At 41.7% G+C, this 21,058-nt stretch overlaps 1 protein-coding gene across 2 annotated transcripts in view; it reads right to left on the bottom strand.

Annotated features, from left to right (window-relative positions):
• Smurf2 (SMAD specific E3 ubiquitin protein ligase 2) overlaps positions 1-18,113 on the bottom strand; it is a 94,406-nt gene extending 76,293 nt beyond the window's left edge. Inside the window, exon 1 of one of the 2 annotated variants that reach the window (XM_032914273.1) lies at positions 17,966-18,113. In XM_032914273.1, coding sequence (XP_032770164.1) covers positions 17,966-18,017 — 52 coding nt within the window. In that variant the 5' untranslated portion in view covers positions 18,018-18,113. The remainder of the gene's footprint in view (positions 1-17,965) is intronic. The other variant, XM_032914274.1, reaches the window with a different exon arrangement.
• Positions 18,114-21,058: the final 2,945 nt, after the last annotated feature.

Genomic DNA, 21,058 nt, shown 5'->3' with positions numbered 1-21,058 from the left:
AAAATACTTTCAAATAGAGAAGGGGTGGGGGTGGCGGTGGCACAGTTCCTTGATTGCAGATGAATAAAATTTTACTTTTAAATTCAGTAATTTCTCTATTAAAGCATATTTCTAGGCCATAAGTGGTTTGGGGTTTTGTTGTTGTTGTTGTTGTTGTTTGCTTTTTTTTTTTTTTTTTTAGTATAGAATAGAGTTTATTCAGGGCATGAGGAGGAGAGTTAAGAGAGAGACAGAGGAAGAGTAGAGAAGTAGAGGAGTAGAGGCAGCCATGAGCACACGGAGAGCGGGGAGGGGAATGGCAAGAGGAGGGCCAGAGGGGGAAGAGGGGAAGAGAGTGGTTTTGTTTTTTAAAGAAAAAAGTGACAATACATTGTAAAATGTAAGGTGTTTCTCTCAGGGTAGAAATTTTTCTAGTACTTAATTATAATTTTCATGGCTTGGTAGGTAAAGGCACTTGCTACTAAACCTGACAACCTAACTTTGATCCCCTGGACCCATATGGTGGAAGGAGAAAACCAAATCTCACAACTTGTCCTCCCCTGACTCCCATCTTAGGGTTTTCTACTGCTGAAGAGAGATCATGACCATGGCAACTCCTACAAAGAAAAGTGGGGCTGGCATACAGTTTCAGAGGTTTAGTCCATTATCATCACAGTGGAAAGCATTCAGCGTGAAGGCAGACGTGGTGCCGGAGAAGGAGTTGAGAGTTCTACATCTTGATCCCCAGGCAGCAGGAGACTGTGTGCCACACTGGGCATCGTCTGAGCATATGAGACATCAAAGCCCGCCTCCACAGTGACGCACTTCCTCCAACAAGGCAATGCTTCCTAATAGTGCTACTCCCTATGGGCCAAGCGTTCAAACACACGAGATTGTAGGGCCATACCTATTCACATCACCACACTGCCACATGAGGGCTGTGGCATGTGCATGTACACACACACACAAACACACGCACGCACGCATACATACATACACACAAAATAAGTAAATGTAATAAAATGTATTTTAAATGTATAATTTTATAATCAGTTTTTAACTAACACTATAAAAATGACAAACATTTCGGACTTTAAAATACAATGTCCATCTCAACAAGTTTGTATCTATGCACTCAACCAAGGAATAGAAAGCACTCAGGAAAAAAATGAATTTATAATGAACATATATACTTCCTCATTATTAATCAACTATTCAACAATTTAATTCATTTTTATCAAAAATCAACTATTCATGCACCAACGATTTAACTAATTCATTTACACTGTATTAGGAACTATGTATGGATAGTTTATGATATGAGATGATATTTATGTGTGGTTTATGTAAACATTACATAATTCAAAATTGTATATGAAGGGCTTGAGCATTCTTTGATCTTTACATATGTGAAAGTTCCTGCAACTGTCTTTCGCAAACACTAAAGGACAACTGTTCATTTGAATAGAATCAAACTCAGATTTGATTTTGTTGGCCTGGTTGGCTGGGTTTTGTTTGAGGTAAGGTCTCATGCAGCCTAGACCCACCTCAGACTTGCTGTGTAGCTGAATGACCTTGACCTCCGGAAGCTCCGGTATCTACCTTACAAGCACTGAGATAACAAGCAGGTGCCATCACTCCCAGCTCTCAACCTCATCACTTAATAAAACACACTGAATTACCGTGATACAATTGGTACAAATCACAGAAAGTAAATCTCTGTTCCCAAAGTTTCAGTCCAAGAAAAGCAAAACATAGCATTTAAAAATAGTTATTAAAAGGACAGGTCATAAAAAACTTATATCTCAGGGGTTGGGGATTTAGCTCAGTGGTAGAGCGCTTGCCTAGGAAGCGCAAGGCCCTGGGTTCGATCCCCAGCTCCGAAAAAAAAAGAACCAAAAAAAAAAAAAAACTTATATCTCCAAATTTAAACATTATAGATTTATAGTGTATATCTGACCTATATTAAGGCTTTAGATTTATAGTATATATCTGACCTATATTAAGGCTTTCTGCTAAAATTCATTCAATAACAAATGGTGAGACTGCAAGATCCTGAAAGTAAATGTTACTAAGACAAGAAAAGTTTACATTTTAGAAAAAATATTCAGCTCAATAGATAAAAGTGTCCCTGGCATTCATTTTCAGTAAATCCAAAAACAATTTGTATGTGTAAGAGAAATCTTTTCTTCCAAGGCAGATGACATGGCCAAGGCTGAAAACCTGAGTTTGATCCTGGAACCCACACAGGAAAGGAGAACCAACACCCCCATGTCGTCCTGACTTACACACATTCTTGTACATAAAGAAATGTAGAGGGGTTGGGGGATTTAGCTCAGTGGTAGAGCGCTTGGGAAGCGCAAGGCCCTGGGTTCGGGTCCCCAGCTCTGAAAAAAAACAAAAAAAAAAAAAAAAAAAAAAGAAATGTAGAATAATTTTTAAAAATTTTTCCTAAGGTTGGGGTGTAGCTCAGTGGCACAGTGCTTACCTAGTAGGGAAAAGGCCTTGGGTTCAATCCAATACCACAACAAAACAAAATAAAATTCTTTTTAAAAAAAAAAAAAAAACAAACAGGGTCTGTGTCTCTCTGGCTGTTGTGGAGCTCACTGTGTAGACCAGGTTGACCTTGAACTCATAGGGAGCCTCCTGCCTCTGCCACCCGAGTGCTGGGATCAAAAGCCTGCACCACCACACCAGCCAGTGTTGTGGGCTGCCTTGATGCTGTTTCCTAAGGCTGATTTTGCTTCCTCAGGAGGGGCTGCTTCAACCAGCAGTCACACCAGTACTCAGGTGATATGTGAGTCTTTGCCCATTTTCACTGGTCAAATAAAGGCTACAGCCTGTGATTGGGCAGAGGAAGAAAACGGTGGAACGGGAGGTCTAAAAGAGAGTAGAGGAAGGAAGAGAGGGAAGAGGAAGAAAAGATGGTGCAGAGCCATGTGGCTGGGAGAAACTGCAAACTGCAAGGGTCTCATAGCTGGGGGACAGGCTGGTGTGGTGATAGAGCTCACCAATCTAGGCACATAGCTTATTAATATAATAACTGGGGTGTGTGCTTTTACACCGGTTTAATGGGTGTGAAAATTACTACAACATAAAAGTTTACAATGTTTAAAAATACTGTTTCTGTAATCTACAAAACTGTCAAACACTAAAAATATATATAATTTTTTGCTGAATAAATACATAAATATTTGCATAACACATTTTCACAAGTTTGGGTTTTGGTCATTTGTAAACCAGTTTCCCTCTACCAAGGGAAAGCAAAAACCCAAGTCTGCTCAGAATGTCAGTGTCCTACACTGTCAGCCTGCTTCTCTTGCATGTTATTTCAGGACGTTCCTCTGCTCTGCCTCTCTCTGCTTCTCCCTTCGCATGTGGAATTACAACCACCCTTCCACTCTTCTTTCAGCAGTATAACCACTCATTGGGCATATCCTTACAACAGCTTCCTAAGACATCAGGGAACTGAAACAATTTTTCTGAGAGCTGGCAGTTCCAAAATGCCCTTATTCAGCCTCCTCATTTGTGGGCATCACTGGGTTCTGAGCTAGAAACCATCTTCCTTCAGAATTCTGAAGGCATCCTCCTCCCATCTTCTTGCTGATGATATTGCAGTAGAAGTTCTAATTGTCCTCTTCTGTGAAAGTGAATGAATGAAAAGGCCCTTCCTCCCCAACTTGGCAACTGATGGCTCTCTTTACACAGCATCTGGCAAGGTGACACAGCTATTTCATTGGGAGACTCCAGAATTCACAAGTGTTTTCTCTGGGGCTGTTCAATTTTGACAGAAAAACCTTGTTCATAAAGTATAAAATACATAATTAGCTGCTACTGTTCTGGAAGCTGAGCAATGGCAAGGAGCTGAAAACTTATCATTTAGGCTGCAGTCAGAGCCCTCATCCGTCAGACAAGCGTTTCTGTTTTACTCCTACAGGGCAATGGATCTGGAGCCAGCTGGGTTAACTTTTCTCAAAACTAAGACTTAAACTTTGTTCAGGGGGAGAAAAAAATTACCTGCCTGATCCAGAGGAAGTGTAGAACCTTTCCAAGACTTCCTCTCACCAACACCCTCAGAAATAGTCTGCTGCCTCTGCCTCCTGTCTTTGTAGAGACATGACATGACTGGATTCTGCACTGACTTGCTATTTTCCTTTGCACCATCTACAATCTGAATAAAGTATGTGTGACAGCTACTCTTGGTCGTCAACTGGGAACACCTGTGATCCAGATCTTGACATGGAATGACACATGCTTTTGACCCAGACAGTGGCTATGAAAAGTTTAGGCCCAGGCAAGGTAGTACATGCCTTTAATCCCAGGCGACTGAGGCGAGCATATTTCTGAGTTCAAGGCCAGCCGGGACAGAGCAATTTCCAAACCCAGGGGTATCGGTACACACCTTCAATCCGGGCCACACCTTCTTCTGGGGGCCTACATACAGCAGACTGAAGAAGACCCACTCTTCACCTGCTTGTACTTACTCACCAGCACATCTGCTGGAACCTACTTCTACACGAGACCAGCTGAATAACCAGCCTCACAGGACTGAAAAACTACTAGACTCTTGGACTTCCAAGCTTCCCATCCAGCTGACCATTATTGGGTTATTTGGACTGCAGACTGTAAATCATCACAATAAATTCCTTTAATATAGAGACATTCCATAACTTCTGTGATTCTAGAGAACCTTTATTACAGCATGGATTTCAGAATTCAATTTATACTTTATCAATATTGATTCATCAACTTTAACAAATATATAATACTGTAGTAAAATAGTTGACAAGGAAAAGTGAGTTTAAGAAAGAGGAACTATTAATGTCATAATTTTTCTGTAAGTTTAAAACTTCACAATTTAAGTTCATTTTAATTATGTATGTGTGTATGTATTTATGCATATATGTGTCTTGCCCACATGTATGTATATGCAGTAACCATATCAGAAGTGCCCAGGTCTGAAGAGGGGTATCAGATTCCTGGGACTTGAGTTACAGATAGCTATAGGCAGCCATGTGGGTCCTGGGAATTGAACCCCTCAGGGAGAGCAGCCAGTGAGCTATCTATCCAGCTCTACCATTCATTCTTAAGGTAACAGAAAGCAATAATAGAAATAATTCAATCTTACTTTTTTCTTCTAATTTATGAAGCTGCTCTGTAGGAATGTTTCATGGAATGGCTGAAGAAAAACAAAGAAACACTCTAGGGGAGCACTAACATTTTTTGATTCTTTTATTATTTTTACTTTACATGTATGGGTGCTTTTGCAAGTATGCATGTCTGTGAACCACCTGTGCCTGGTGCCCGTGGATGCCCATAACCATTACAGACAGTTGTGAGTCTCTGCACAGGGGCTGGGAATAAAGCCAAGGTCCTCTTAAAGAGCAGCCAGTGCTCCTTGTAAATGTGTCTGTCTGTCCATCCACCCCCCCCTTCTCGTGTGTGTGGTGTTTTAAGACAGGATTTCTCTGTGTAGCCTTGGTGTCCTGAACTGGCTCTGCAGACAGGCTGGCCTCAAACTCAGTGATCCACCTGCCTCTGCCCTGAGTGCTGGGATTAAAGGTATATGCCTCCAACATTCAGCTCCAATCTTTGATTCTTAACTCTGCAGTATAAGCTTTTTCAGTATAAAAGTCAACAGAGAACTAAAGAAGTTCCCATTATGTAAGTTATTCCATTCAGATGTGTCTGCCTTCCTTCTTTGCCAATCTGTTACTTTTTCCATTGTGTATCTTTTTAGTCCTTTACCAAATAACCTTGGACTTTTATAGTCAATAAAAAATTATCATAATTCTTGAGGCTGTTGACATTAGGTGATATAGTAAAATGCCTGGATACTTCAGAGGTAGAACATAGACAATAAAGGCTAGGAAAAAATGAGCTGGGCATGGTGGCCCATGCATTAACTTCAGCACTCTGGAGGCAGGGGCAGCTGGATCTTAAGTTCAAGACTGGAGCAGTCTCAGAGCAAGTTCCAAGATAGCAAAGGTCACACTGACCACTCAGAAAAACCCTGTCACTGAAATGGGAAAATAAAAGAAGCTAGAAAATGGTGTGTTGGATTAGTATACAGAAACATATATAGAACTGAAGAGATGGCTCAGCAGTTAAGAGCACTTATTGGAGAGCATACAGGTTCAACTCCCAGCACGCACAAGGTGGCTCACACCTGTCTGTAATGTAACTCCAGTGGATTCAACACCCTGTTCTAACTTCCATGGTATACATATGATACACATACATACACACCAGCAACTTACACACATAAATACTCAAAAATAAATAATGGAACCACCTAAAAGTCCAAGAAGCAGCAGCAGCTGCTGCCACTGTGATCACATTCGATTGTTAAAACAGCTGCAAACTCACTTTCTTCTATCCAGTGACAGGGAAATTTGCATTCCCTCCCCATGAGTTTAGAAAAGCTTGTAACTCACAATACATTATAGCAAGGCTTTTCCAGGCTGGGTCAGAAGAGAAAATGCAACATTCACTTTGCTGCCTGGACAGTTCCTTTTAGTGCCTCTGAGTTCCCGCCTTAGCAATGGAACTGCCCTGGAGCTACCTGGCAGTATGATTTGTCTGTGAAGAGAGACCATATGGAGCTTGGACATGACCTGAGGAGACAGAAATGCCTGGGAACCCTTCACTACTCCAGTTCCAGCTCCCTCTGAATAAATACATGATGGTGCTTAATCCAAAGTGCCCATGGGTCCTCTTCCCAAGTTCCTGACCCACAAAAGTCATGAGATAATAAAACTATTGGGAGGAAGGCAAGTTTGAGATTTGAGAATTACTTCTTATAAAGAAAAAACAAAAACCTTTTTATACAACAAATACAAAATTTTCAAATACATTTTTTCCTTCATATCATATAAATCACAGGATTTTTTTTGTTTATTCTCTTTTGTTCCAAATAATTGGGAGAAGAATTTGTTTGGCTAGCAATGGGGTGATTTTTCCAGATAAAAATTAGTTATTATATAGTTAAGAAATTAGAAAAATCTGTTAGGGACAGGTTTTGTTTTGTGCAGGGACCTGAATTCAGCACCCAGCACCCATGTCAGGTGGTTCACAACCACCTGTAACTCTAGAGGGAAGCAATGCCTCTGACCTCAGAAGCATGTGCCCTACATACACAAACCCACACATAAAATACACATACCCACACATAAAATAGGAAGTAAAACAATTTTAGTAAAAAAAAAAAAAAAAACTGCATTGGCAAAGAGGCTAAATTACAACAAAGTATAATGACTATTTGTGAAAATGCCATAATGAACCTATCACTTTATACGCTAACTTAAAATTTAACTTATAAAAAGAAAAGACGGCAAAACAGACAAAAGTTTATTTTTAGAAGACAGTGAGTATTTTAAATGACATGTCCAACAAGCAGGTACTGGTTACAAAGCTAGGATTTCTTATGAAATCAGGACAGTTTTCAGTATTCCAAGCTAAACTAGCATGGCAGATACAATGGTCTGTGCTGCCCTCAGGAATGGTCATCTCATTTTATTTTTTAATTACAAGCTTAATTTAAAAAAAGTTACAGTCTTTCAAGAACAAATCCTGTGAGGGACAAAAGGAAAGGGAAAGGAAGGGGAAAAGGGAGGGGAAGGAAAGAACGAGATACAGACATGTTGGTGAATCAACACAAATGGCCGACAGCCTCTACCTATGGTTTCTTTGCACCAAGGTCCTCTCTCCTAAGGAAGAGGGGATGAATGCTCTCATCCTGACCACTGAACAGCTAAGTAATCCAGAGCCGGTGTCTAATCCTTCTAAACATGGCTACCTATTATAGCCTTTAACATAGCCCCTGAACCTTTCAAAATCAAAACAAGCCTGCCACTTATTGCCAGAGCATCAACTGCCAAGCACAGAAAAATTATTAAATTTACTCTCTTTGAAATTAACAAATCATTACATTACTCCTAAGAATGATTGACTTCATTTTTTTTTTTTTTTTAAGCCAGGCATAGTCCCAGCACTTGGGAGGCAAGGCAGGTGGAACTCTGTGAGTTCAAGACCTGCCTGGTCTACAAAGTGAGTTTTAGCACAGCTAGGACTGTTACACAGAGAAATCCTGTCTTAGGGGAAAAAGGTTTTTTAATTTTTATGCAATGGTGTATGTGTGTGCGGAATGCATATGTGTGTATGATATGTGTGAACACAGGCAGGTTTGCCTCAGTCTGCATATGGGATCAGAAGACAACCTTCGGGAGTTAGTCCTCACCTTTCCCCCTCAGTTTTGAAGTACAGTCTTTGTTGTCTGTCCTTGTTGTCCTTGTTGTCTGGTTGATGCAGGGTTTCTCTGTGTGGCTTTGGCCATCTTAGAACTTAGAACTCTATCTACTCTATAGTCGGGGCCTGCCTCTCCTCCTGAGTGCTGGACTGAAGGTCTGCACCACCACTGCCCAGCACTGCTGTTTCCTTGCTCTGCTTTGTTTGCTGCTCTGTATGTGAGGTTAACTGGGCCATAAGTTTCCAAGAGATTCTCCAGCCCTGCCTTCTATTCCCTATAGGGATACTGGGATTGCACAGTGTCAGCCTTTTACAGGGTCCAAGGGACATCAGGTCTGTGCTGCGTGCACTTTTACCCAAGCCCTTTCCCATTCCCAGTTCCTTTGTTTTAAGAGTCTCACTGGTTTGTCTAGGCTGGTTCTGAATGTCAGCTCCTACAGCCTCAGCCTCCCGAGTAGCTGGGATTACGAGTGTACCTAAGTGTACTGGCTCAGATTTTTCTTCAGATTTTCATGTATATCAACGTCTTCCCTGCATAAATGTCTGTGCATCACATGCATGTCTGGTACTCTTGAGGCCAGAAAGGATGTTAGATTCCCTAAAAATGGAACTACAGATGGTTCTATCACATAGTTACTGGGAACTGAACCCAGGTTAGCAAGCAGTGCTCTTGACCCTGGAGCTCAGACCTTTTAAGTATGCTTGTCACATATCCTTTTTAAACATTTTTACTCGTTCAGTTAACAAAACTCTGAATTAGATAATATTTTCCTGTAATGGACAGATTATGTATGCAAATTTTTTTTCTTTTCTTTTTCTTTTTTTTCTTTTTTTTGGAGCTGGGGACCGAACCCAGGGCCTTGCGCTTCCTAGGCAAGCACTCTACCACTGAGCTAAATCCCCAACCCCTGCAAATTTTTTTTTTTTGCTCCATAGCAAAATTTGCAGAGTGGTAACAGAACGTTAACAAGTGTATCAAGGAGGCAGCTCAGTATCCAAGGGCACTTGCCACCAAGCCTAAGGACCTAAATTCAATCTTCAGGAGCCCCGTGGCAAAAGAAGACTGACTCCCAAGAGTTATCCTTTGACCCACCACGCTCACATGCACCCAATAAAGATGTTAACAGTCCTATCAACCAACTCAAAAATTAGCAAAATAACCTCATCTGTCCTTTACTTTCATAGCTTAATGTTAAAATTCCTGAGATGTTAGTAATTCAACAGTGACATCATGGAGAGAAACCCTTGTTTCCAATGAAGTCCTAAAGAACAGTTGCACCTTTTTCAATTCCACCCTTCGTTAATTCACCGATGAACTATGCATCAAGTATTGTGAGGTACAGCATTCTGAATGTATCAAGTGCTTCATGCCTTTTTTCAGAAATCTAAAATACTTTTTTATTCTTCACAACATGATCAATTTAACCAATCCAAACTTTCTTTCTAAGGAGATTATTAAAAAGCCAGGTATGGTGGCACATGCTTTTTAATCTCAGCACTTGGGAAGCAGAGGCAGGGGGATCTGAGTTCAAGGCCAGTCTACAGAGTGAGTTACACGACAGCCAGGGCTTCACAGAGAAGCCCTGTCTCAAAACAGGAGTGGGGGGCAAAAAACAATACACAATTAGAGTCTGATCCTATAATGTCACACAAAATACAATTAATTCCTGTTAACAGTCCTAATTTAATGTAGTTTTGTCTGTCCTACAACATGCAGCATTTAAATTTATATTTATAAACTAAATTATGTGTAGATTTTACTGTAAGCTGGAGTGGCTTTTCCCAGTGTCTAACTCGTTAATCCCATTTATTCCAAGTACACTCATTTTGACTTTGGTTTACAGGCCTTCAGCTTGACAGCAACCTACCCGCATAGAAAGAGCTCCATCTACTGGTAGGAGAAAATCTACTAACAATTATTCTGCTAAACAAACAGAGCAAGAAAACATAAAATGACTCCTAATAACATGCTGCTATACACATACATCAGTCTATCGCTGAACCCACACCAGAGAAGCAGCTCCTCACAGCAGATCAATACAGAGACCCACGACTGGACAGAGTGCGAAAAGGAAAGACTCTGGAGCACTTGGCCTTAAATGGAATCGATGTCTATCAAACACCTCACCTCCAGGCTCAGGGATGATCACGTGGAAGAGGAGATGGGAAGACTGTAAGATCCAGTGTTGGATGACTCCAGGGAAACAGCTGGTGCATGCATGCCCTAGAGACTGTGGCAGCATGTACAGGACCTGCACAAGTTTAAGATCCCCACAGACAGAAATCTAAGCACAGAGAAATAGACGAGGACACAAAGTCCCACCCCTAACCAAGAAGTTGCTTGCAACGGATAATCTGCTGGGAAGGAGGAAATCAGTTTTTTCCAGTAGAGTGAATATTAGATACATCAACCAGGGCCTGCCTATGCTCAGGAATGGTTGGCCAACAAAAAAGACTCCATGGTTTTTGTGTGCTTCTTTTGTGATTGTTTTATTTTGTCTTTTTGAGGGGTTTCTGTTTGTTTTGATTTATGTTTGAGAGAAAAAGAACGTGAGGTTGGGTGAGTAGGAAAGTGGAGGGATCTAGAAAGAGTTGGGAGGAAATATTATACTATATGAAAAAAGTTTTAAAATCAATAAATAAAAAATTAATCTTTTAAAAAATCTTTAAAGGATCAATACATTTGAACATGACAATACTTTTTTTTTTTTCCAAAAAACACAGTCTCTTCCTATAACCCAGGCTAGCTAGAACTCACTATGTAGGCTGACTTCAAACTTATGATCTTCCTGTCTCAATCTCAAGATTGCTCAGATATAGGTAGATGTGTATTACCATACATACTCTGAAATATGGTAAGAAAATAATTAATTCAAAAATATGGACTTGGGGGGTTGGGGATTTAGCTCAGTGGTAGAGCAAGCGCAAGGCCCTGGGTTCGGTCCCCAGCTCCGAAAAAAAAAAAAAAAAAAAAAAGAAAAAAAAATATGGACTTGGTATGTAGTTCATTTGGTAGGATGCTTCCTTAGCATTCATGATTCAATCCCTGGTATTACCAAAAAACTGGTCATAATGGCGCATACCTATAATCCTAGCACTTAGAAAGCCCAAGGTCATTCTCAACTACATAGAGTTCAAGACCATCCTGGGTTATATCATTCTCAAAACTAAACAAACAAACAAAGTCAAAAACCAAAAACCCAAGTTATCTATACCAAGATGCTTACAGTAATTATCTGTAATAATAAAAATTTGGGGAAAAAAAGATCAAGTAGCAAAAAGAAACCTGACAACAGTTGCTATCAAATTCTCTTAACTGATTCTCCTAAAATCAGTCCGTACAGCTTCAATTACTGCTAGGCTACTTTAAATGGCAAATATAAAAAAGCTTCAAATATTTCAGTGGTTCTCATCATCTTTAAACAATATCAAACTTTTTGACAAACACAGCAAGGTCCTAAATGGAGTGGTCCTACCTCTTGCCAACTCATACCCAATGCGGCAATCATGACAAATACCTGGGGGCTGTACAGAATTACAGACAGGTCTCCAACATTCATTCAGCCAAGTGTCCAAAGCTCCCAGTTTATGCTGACACAGGGATCTTGTCCTCCTGGAATTTACAGCATAGCAGCAACTGCCTTCCATGTGTTAGATCCTATTCTAAACTACAGAAAGGGTCTCTTAGAGTCCAGATCAGGGAAAGTTCTGGGGATAATAGTAATCTTTGAGCCTTAAAAATGCTAGGATTACAAAGTCCAAGAGTCACTCCAAATGACTCTTTTCCACATAACTCATACTGAGTTTTATCACACTCTAGTCAGGGAACTTGAGTTCTGAAATGCACTCAGCCACCTGCTTCATACAGCTGTTATACAAACAAAGAGTGACAATAGATGAAAACTTGATTGTGTCTAATTTTTTTGCTTATCTGTGTGTTTGTGTATGCCCACCATATAATATGCCAGATCATGAGTGTGAAATCTGAGAATAACTTTTGAGAAACAGTTCCCTACTTCTATCTTTGTGAGGCTCAGTGATTGAACGCAGGTCATCAGGCTTGGTGGCAAACTTCATTAATTCCAGTGTCCAGTAATTAATATACAACAATTATACAAAACATGTAATAATGCTAATTACAGCAAGGATTAGTGTCACACACCTGTAATCCAGAGGTAAAAGCAAGAGGATCACTAAAGTTCAAGGCCAGTCTGATCTGCACCATTAAGACTGTTTTGTTTCACAAAACCAAACAACAGTTTGAAAATGTTGATTGTGGGGCTGGAGAGATGGCTCAGCTATTAAGAGCATCTGTTGATCTTGCAAAGGACCCAGAACTGGCTCCAAGCACCAACATGGTGGTTCACAATCATCTGTAACTCCAGTTCCAGGAAATCAGATGCTGTCTTCTGACTTCAGAAAGAACCGTGTATACACAAACACACAAGCTAAACACCCACACACAAATAAATATTTTAAAATGTTGATTATAACAGTATATTCTAAAGGTTCAACCTTTTTTGAAAAAAATAAAGTCTCAATGTGTAGCCTGCAGCTCTACAGACCAGGCACTCGAGCTCGAAGGCCAGCCTGTGCGTGCCTCCCGCATGCTGTGATTAAAGGCCTTCTACCACCACGCCCATCAGGTTTAGCAGTCTTAAATAGGAAAATAACAGAGACCAATGGGAAAAATACAGGCACAAAGATAAACGACCTATCATCATTTATCCAGGGACACATTACAGTAATACAATAACTTACATTCAAAATTATGATGAGTCATAGAGCTTTATACTGTTAGATATGATGTATTTTTTAAAAGTAAGATATAGTAGGGCCAGACATATAGCTCAGCGCTGAGTGATTGCTTGGCACCCACAGGATGCTAGGCTCGATCCACACAAAATAAATAAAAATTTTGTGTTCCTTACTTAAGGTTTGACCTTCACTTTACCTTGAAATTTGAGTTTTGACAGGCACACACCTGTAATATCAGGACTTGAAAAATAGAGGCAGAAATTTCAGAATGTCAAGGTCAGTGAGTTTGAAACCAGTAAACTACATAATCTGTCTATTAAAAAAAATGAAAGAAAAAAGAAAATTGAGTTTATATGCTAACTGTACGAAATGTTAACACGCTGAATAAGATGTTAGCATGTTGGGGTTGGGGATTTAGCTCAGTGGTAGAGCGCTTGCCTAGGAAGCGCAAGGCCCTGAGTTCGGTCCCCAGCTCCGAAAAAAAGAACCAAAAAAAAAGATGTTAGCATGTTGTCTTAATCAGGGTTATTAACTGCTATGATAACCAAAAGCAAGCTGGGAAGGAAGGATTTATTTAGCTTACACTTCCACACAGTGATGGAAGTCAAGACAGAAACTCAAACAGGGCAGGAACCTGGAGAAAGGAGCTGACTGGGGGAGGGGTGTTTGGGTTTGCTGCTTACTAGCCTGCTCCTCATAGCTTGCTCAGCCGGTTTACAGAATCCAGGACCAGCCCAGGGATGCCACATCACTAAGAAAATGCCCTACAGGTTTGCCTACAGCCTGATCTTATGGAAGCATTTTCTCAATTGAGATTTCCTCCTCTCTGATAACTCTAGTTTGAGTCAAGTTAACATAAAACTAGCAATCACACGTTATTATAAATAGATCAATATGAAAAAGGCAGAAGCCGTGATTTAAAACACATACCTCAGGAAAACCAAACTATTGCCTGTGTGAAAGAAACCTAGACTGCAACAAGAGAAGACTTAAAAGACGGAGATATGCCATTTTAGTTTCCTCCTCAGAAACCAATAAAATGAGTTAGTTACATTCAATAGCAAAGCCCTCAGTCATTATGGTCCATTGGCATTATTCATGCTTGGAAACCTAAAAGACGCAATGAAGTTTAAAAATTCCAAGTCTTGAGTTAAATAAAGCACTCAGTGAAATAATATTTAAAATACAAGTATATTTAAAGTGAGATCTTAAAATTAATTTTCCTTATATATAGGTCAACTTAACTTCTCTACTGCCAAGGATTTTTAAAATTAATGAGAAACAGCATACAAAAACATTGCATTTACAAAAAGGTCTAAAATAAAGGTTCTGGATAAGTACTCCATACCTAAGAATTTAAAATATTAGAAACTACACTAAACTGCATTTTCTAGCATTTGATTTTCAAAAACAGTAAGGGTATAAAAATTTACCTGATTTTTTTTTTTTTTTACTTAACCAACTATATAGAATATTTTCAACCCAAATCCTTTCTTAATGTTTGTAGGAATGCCTATATTAGATATGTATCGAACTACAAATTACACATATGTAATCAATCCATTCCCCACTCTAAATACACAACCTAAAATTAATAGTGTTCCCAGATAGCCCATTTTAATGACCAAATGTTAATGTGTCATAAAAACTAAGAGAAGTAACTTGATAGGACAGACCATATACTCACCAATGGCTTAAGGAATCTCAACTTGATAATAACTTCATCTCACCTTCTTCAACAATATCACAATTTACTAATGGGTGGATTTTAGTAATAGTCTGTGGAAAATATCCACAGTGGGCAGAGTCTCATGGGGGTGGAGGGTGGTGGCTATGAAAGATTTGTTAACACCTTTCAGCAGTGGACGACTCTCCATTAAGGATGTAATTAACTGCAGCTCATAAAGTACCGTGGAATCAAAGGTATTTCCACAAATGTAAACTTTTAAATGGCTTTAACTTAGAATAAAAAACAGTCATCTTAAAACAACTTATAGCTCAAGTGTATTATAAACCAAATAGAAGTTCACTGTGGGATTTTTTTTTTAAGCTAAGTTTTTTCCTCTATTAGGGAATCCAGATTTAAATGAACTGTTAAACACTTAATCTAAAGGTATGCCAAACATTTCTTAAAGTCTTAACAAAGAATCAACTTTTTTTTTTTTAAACAAAAAGAGTCCTAGGTTAAATATTTTATTTGGCTTCTCAAGATGGACTGAGAAGTTGGGCACCAGCTCCAGACCAAGTCCTGGACGCACATCAAACACAGTCCTGTCATTTATCCAGTCAGTCAAAACAATCTTTTCCATCTAACCCTTTTATGTTTGTGTCCTAAAAAGCTGCTAATTGAATCCAGCTAAGATCTATTTGTTAAAATTTATACTATTTAATTCGTAAATGATGAACAAAAATGAAAAAATGTAAGTTAATGTTCCTTGCAAAACAGGAGATTCCACCATATGTAATCAAAGAGACAACAATGGTTTTAATATTTGTCAGACTTTGCGAAAACTATTCACAGGAAAATTCCCAATAGCTTTAAAAAATTGAGAGTAGTTCAAACTGTTTTTACAATTAAGAGGAGAGGACAGATATTTAAAATTCTTCAGAAAAAGCTAAGTGTACAAAATCACTCTATAAATTTAGTCGAATGTATCCTCTTGCTCAGAAACTAAGTATGATCTTTTTCCTCTCAAACTTCACTCAGGGAAGTTTCTTTAGTGCAGTGGTTATCATGTTCACCTAACAAATGCCACTCATAAATCTTTTTAAACTATCATATGCAGGAAAAAAAATGACATAAATATAAGAGCTGCTCAATCACACTAACCCTCAGAACACTGAGGGTAAAGGTATTTTCTCTCAAGCCTGATGACCTAAGTTTGACTGGTAAGACTCACAAGGTGAAAAGGGTGATCCCACCTTATCCTGTCCACCACATGTACTCCATGGCTATGAGACAGACAGACAGACAGGCACACACACACACACACACACACACAGAGAGAGAGAGAGAGAGAGAGAGAGAGAGAGAGAGAGAGAGAACATAAATGTAACAAAACCTCAGAACTCATTTTTAATAATTCATTTGAATTCTATATGCATTGGGTATGAGTGTGTCAGATCCCTTGGAACTGGAGTTACAGACAGTTGTGACCTGGAATGTGGGTGCTGGGAATTAAACCTTTGGAAGAACAGGCAGTACTCTTAACTATTATGCAATCTCTCCAGCCCACCTCAGAACTCATTTTTATCTAAAGAAAACCCAAACCTCTCTTTTTCTCTCTCATGTATGTATCCCAGAAGAAAACTACAGCCCATTTCTGATGGCTTTTGCACACCTACACTCACAATTTCTTTCTGTAATTGGCACAGACCTGCCTAGTAAGAACATCAATATATAAACTAGAGCACCAAAGATCCTTTATAATTGTGTTCCACTGACTCCCCCAAAAGAACACAGTAAAGATGAAGATCAAAGCACGCCCCCCCAACCTAGCGTTAATAATACCTTGTGATTTCCCTAGGGAAAGAAACGCTTTCAGGTCAGTGCAATGTATACATTTTTTCATTACTGGAGATTGGGGCGGTATGTGTACACAAGTGCAGGTGCTTGTGGGAGGCCAGATGCATCAGATCCCCTACAGCTAGAGTTACAGGTGGTAGTGAGCCAAGGACCTGGGTGGGGGGTGCTGGGAGTAGAACTCCGGTCCCCTTAGAGAACAGGATACTTAACCACTGAGCCATCTCTTCAGCCTCAAAAGGAAAGTATTTGAAGCTGTAGCCAACATACATTCAAACTAAATTCTCAAATACCAAATTCACTTCAAGTTACCTAGAAGGTACAGCCAACGGACTGGCATTTAACACAGGCATTCAACTACAACATTCGTCCACATAAATTTCAAAGTTTAGTGTGGGCAAGCATAATTACAGCTTATCCTTCGCTGGTGCACACACATATGAACCAACTAACTGCAAAATGCCGTCTTTTTCACCACACATCTGAATATAAACGCGAACAATTTACTTACTGTGAACGATGCATCTAGCTAGCAGAGGGACAATAGTTTCACTAACACTCTTTAAACCAAACGCAATTTTTCCTTAAAAGGAGGGAGATGCGACCACGGAAGAATATCAGAAGTGGCATCATAAGCAAATTATACCTGTAATACGTTAACAACTTGCTGCACCTGGGAACATACACAGTCTTTAACAAATCCCTCTGAGCATTCCTTTCCATTTAGAAAGGGGCGCGAAGTGTGGAAGAGAACCAGTAAAAGTTCGCTTAAAAGTTTATGTGTGAGTCCAAGACTTAGAAACACGTTTCCAAGCAAGTGATTCTAAACCAGGTCTGGAGTTCAGACGTGAGCCACTAGTTCTGCGGCCTACAAGGAACAACCCCAAACACGCTACCCTACAATCAAACAACTTCCAAAACACAGAGTGTACAATGAGCCGGGAGTCGTGGGATCAGGCAGACACGCCGGAAAAACCAACCACAGTCTCAGTCCCTCCCAGAGACGTGCGTTTTAAGGTGTGTGGCACTGGCCGCAGAGGTTGGCAGCTAGAGAGTAAAGGTTTCACACCCGGGCATAGGTAGGTGTCCAAGTTAACAACCCGGGAACACACGCACTCTCCCGTTAAGCACTCAACTCCATATTTAAGGAGTGTTTACTGCGCGCAGTCAGCAACTGGATTCAATAATCCCCTTCACGACCCCACCTGGGCAATAGCCCAGGGGCTGCTCCTGTGACCCCAAGAAACTAGACGTCCGGACCTCAAATCCGCCCTCCACGGGAGACCCACGGGCCACACACTTGGCGTTCTGAAGAATTTCCCAACCCCAGCTAAGTGGTTCTCCAATGACTCCCTGAACTAGGCCTTCCCACGCCCGGATTCCCGTCCAACGCCACCACCGACCGCGACCCCGGCCCTCCGCCTGCCCACAGGCGCCGCAGCCGCCCGCCCTGCTCACCTGTCAGGCGCAGCTTGACGGGCCCGTTCCTCCGGCCTCCGGGGTTAGACATGTCCCCAGCGGCGGGGGAGGCGGCGGCGGCGGCGGCGCTCGCGGCCCGCGGGCGGGCGGGCTGGGCTGGGCTGGGACGACGGCGAGACGCGGAGGAGTCACCACAGCGGCCGGGGCCGGGGTCCGAACAGCCCGCGCCGCGGCCGCCAGGGCCGGAGGGTCCCGGATGTGCCGAGCGCCGTCGCCATGAGCCGCGGAGGGAGCGGGACGCAGAGCTCCCCCCTCCTCCCACTTCTGCTTCCTCGGCCCGGGCCGCACAACAAAGCGGCAGCCGCGGCCGGCCGCGCCGCCTCCGCCCCGCGCCCCCGCCGCCTCCTGTCCTCGCGGCCCGCCTCGGTCTCCCCTTCTCGGTGCCGCGAGGCCTGGGAGCCGACGGTGCGAAGTCTGCTGAGGCGGGCGGGTGCTCGGCCGCTTCCTCCTCCGCCCGCCCTCTTGTCTGAGGGAACCCGGTCCTGGGGCCGCTGCTGCCGCCGCCGCCGCCGCCGCCACTCGTCGGCTCCTGGGGGCGGGGAGGAGACGGGGGCGGGGCCTGTTGCGGGGCGGGGTTGTGGTGGGCGGGGCCGTCTCGGGGGCGGGGTTGTGGGCGAGGTCTCCTGCGCCTAGGGCGCCGGAGGAAGGCCGGACTCCGCGCGGGACGCAGGGAGCGCGTGCGTCCCGGCCCAGACCCATCTCTGAACTCCACCGCCCGGCGGCGCCGGCTCGGTGGCACCAGAGGGGCCTGCTGACCAGCTAGCTCACTGAAAGACAGCCTGTGTCCCTACAGGGCAGAATGCCTGCGTAATACTCCCACTGCGCGCCCTAAGAGGCTGGCGAGAGTAAAGTTAGACCCGAGTCCGAAGAATTAATTCGACAAGACGCTATTCCCACATCGAACGTTCCAGCAAATTCCCAGGAGTGCTTAGCTCTTAGTATTGTAATTGCCACCTCCACGGGCTCACCTGGTGCTCCAGATCCGGTTACTTACCTGCTCTGACTCTTTTTTTTTTTTTTTTTTCCTCTAGCAGGACAGGCATAGGGAGATGATACAAATACCGCCAAGGACTGTGAACAAGATAGATAGGTGGATACTGTGTTTAAAGCTCAGGCAGTACTGTATCTTGCTATCCCAGGAGGAAAAAAAACCAAAATGAACAGGACTGTAACTCTGACGCGGTAACTTACAGTAATAGGAACTTATTCTGGACAAATAAATAATACAGGTGTTTGGGGGTTTTGTTTTACAAGGCTGGGATGAGAGTATAGCCCAATAATGAATTGTATTACATCAGCAGCAAGACATTTTTATGCAGCTATCTAAATGGCAATTGTGGTAACCACGTTACATGGAAGACTTTATATGTAATGCAGGGTTTAAATGGAGAATACAAGTTCTATGTGCACATGAATAATAATGAAAACTAAGGATAAGAGTGTGGATTTGTATCCACGTTGACTTTGCTTAAGGCTGTTATAACATTAATGCCGTTTAGACTGTTCGTTGAAGTCTAATACATTTTAATCCAAAACAATGTAAATGGTTGCTTACAATCTATCGGTTAAGACACTTCATTCTCCAGATGAAACCCAAAAGCATTTCATCAGTCTAAGTACACTCCTACGGATTAAAGTGATCCCCAAATCATAAGTTCTAGCGGTAAGACTTAAAATACAAGGGACAGCTCTAGAAATTCAATCAAGAAATTGTAAGTGCTCATTATTCACAAAGCAATGAACAGGGCCCTTAAGAAACACTTCTTTGTGCTGTGTAAGATCTGAAGGCTCAGGAAACCATTCCCACAAAAGTTACTGTGGCGATAGAACAATTGCTAAATCACTATTTCAAACGCTGGCTTGTGACAATAAACGGAGCAAGCTGATGTATGCGTTCATATTTCCCTGGCGGTTATGGCCCACACTTTGTTCCCAACCACCCACCAGCATAATTTGTAGCTTTGTACTGAGAAATGGAAGTTAAGATTTCAGAAAATGGTGGGAAACCTAGCAGGGGATGGAGGGGGTGGAGAATTTTAAGCAACACCTACGAATGTGTGGCAGGCAGCTCAGGGAAATGGGTATAGGAATAATGTTCAGACAGTTTTGTTTAGACTTCCCTAAGTGTGCTTTAAAACCATGCAGTATGGGCCGGAGAGATGGTTTGGTGGTTAAGAGCATCTGTTGATCCTGCAGATGATCTGGGTCCAGTTCCCAGCACTCACATGGTAGCTCATAACCACCTAGCACTCCAGTTCCAGGGGATCTGATGCCCTTTTCTAATTTCCACAGGTACCAAGCATGCGTGTGATGTGCACAGACACATTCGGCAAAAAACACTCACACACACAAAGAAGTCTTCAAAAGCTCAAAATAGGGTGGGGGTGGGGGAACACCCTCATAGAAGCAGGGGGACAGGTGAAGGGGTAGGGGGTTTATGGATGGGAAACCAGGAAAGGGGGATAACACTTGAAATGTAAATTTAAAATATCTAATAAAAAATAAAAATAAAAAGCTCAAAATATAAATAATAAACAAAACCATTCAATATGTTGGTAACCTCTGAGTAATGCTAGAAATCAAACACAGTGTCTTACACGTGATAGAGCAGACTGGTTTTAAATGAACAGAGATCCATCCAAATGCATCACCATGCCCATGATTATCCGGTATTAATCTTTTTAAAGCTGGGTACGTGGATGCTTGTTTTATTGTTGTTTTCCTTGGCACATTGTATAATATTGACTTTAATTAATAAATGAAACAAAGACTTTAGAAGACGTAAAAATAATAAAAATCAAAAGGACCGATGTGGATAGGAAAGTCACTTCCAATACAACTCTTGACTAAGAAACCTCAACTAGTGCAGGCCCAAATCAGAGCTGTTTGAGCCAGAAAACTTCAAGTGAAAAGGAGTTTTTATGCACTTGCCCCCCTGGCTATTTCAAAAGTACACATTATATATAAAGTATGCAGGGGACTCTCAGCTAATGGCTAGAAATTGGTGAGGACAAAGATGAAAAGTAGGGATTAAGACTCAGACCAATTATATGCACTTAAGTGTGGGGGAAA

The sequence above is a fragment of the Rattus rattus genome, chromosome 9, assembly GCF_011064425.1.
Source record: "Rattus rattus isolate New Zealand chromosome 9, Rrattus_CSIRO_v1, whole genome shotgun sequence".
NCBI classification, from domain to species: domain Eukaryota; kingdom Metazoa; phylum Chordata; class Mammalia; order Rodentia; family Muridae; genus Rattus; species Rattus rattus.
This window is presented reverse-complemented; position numbering and strand designations above follow the sequence as displayed.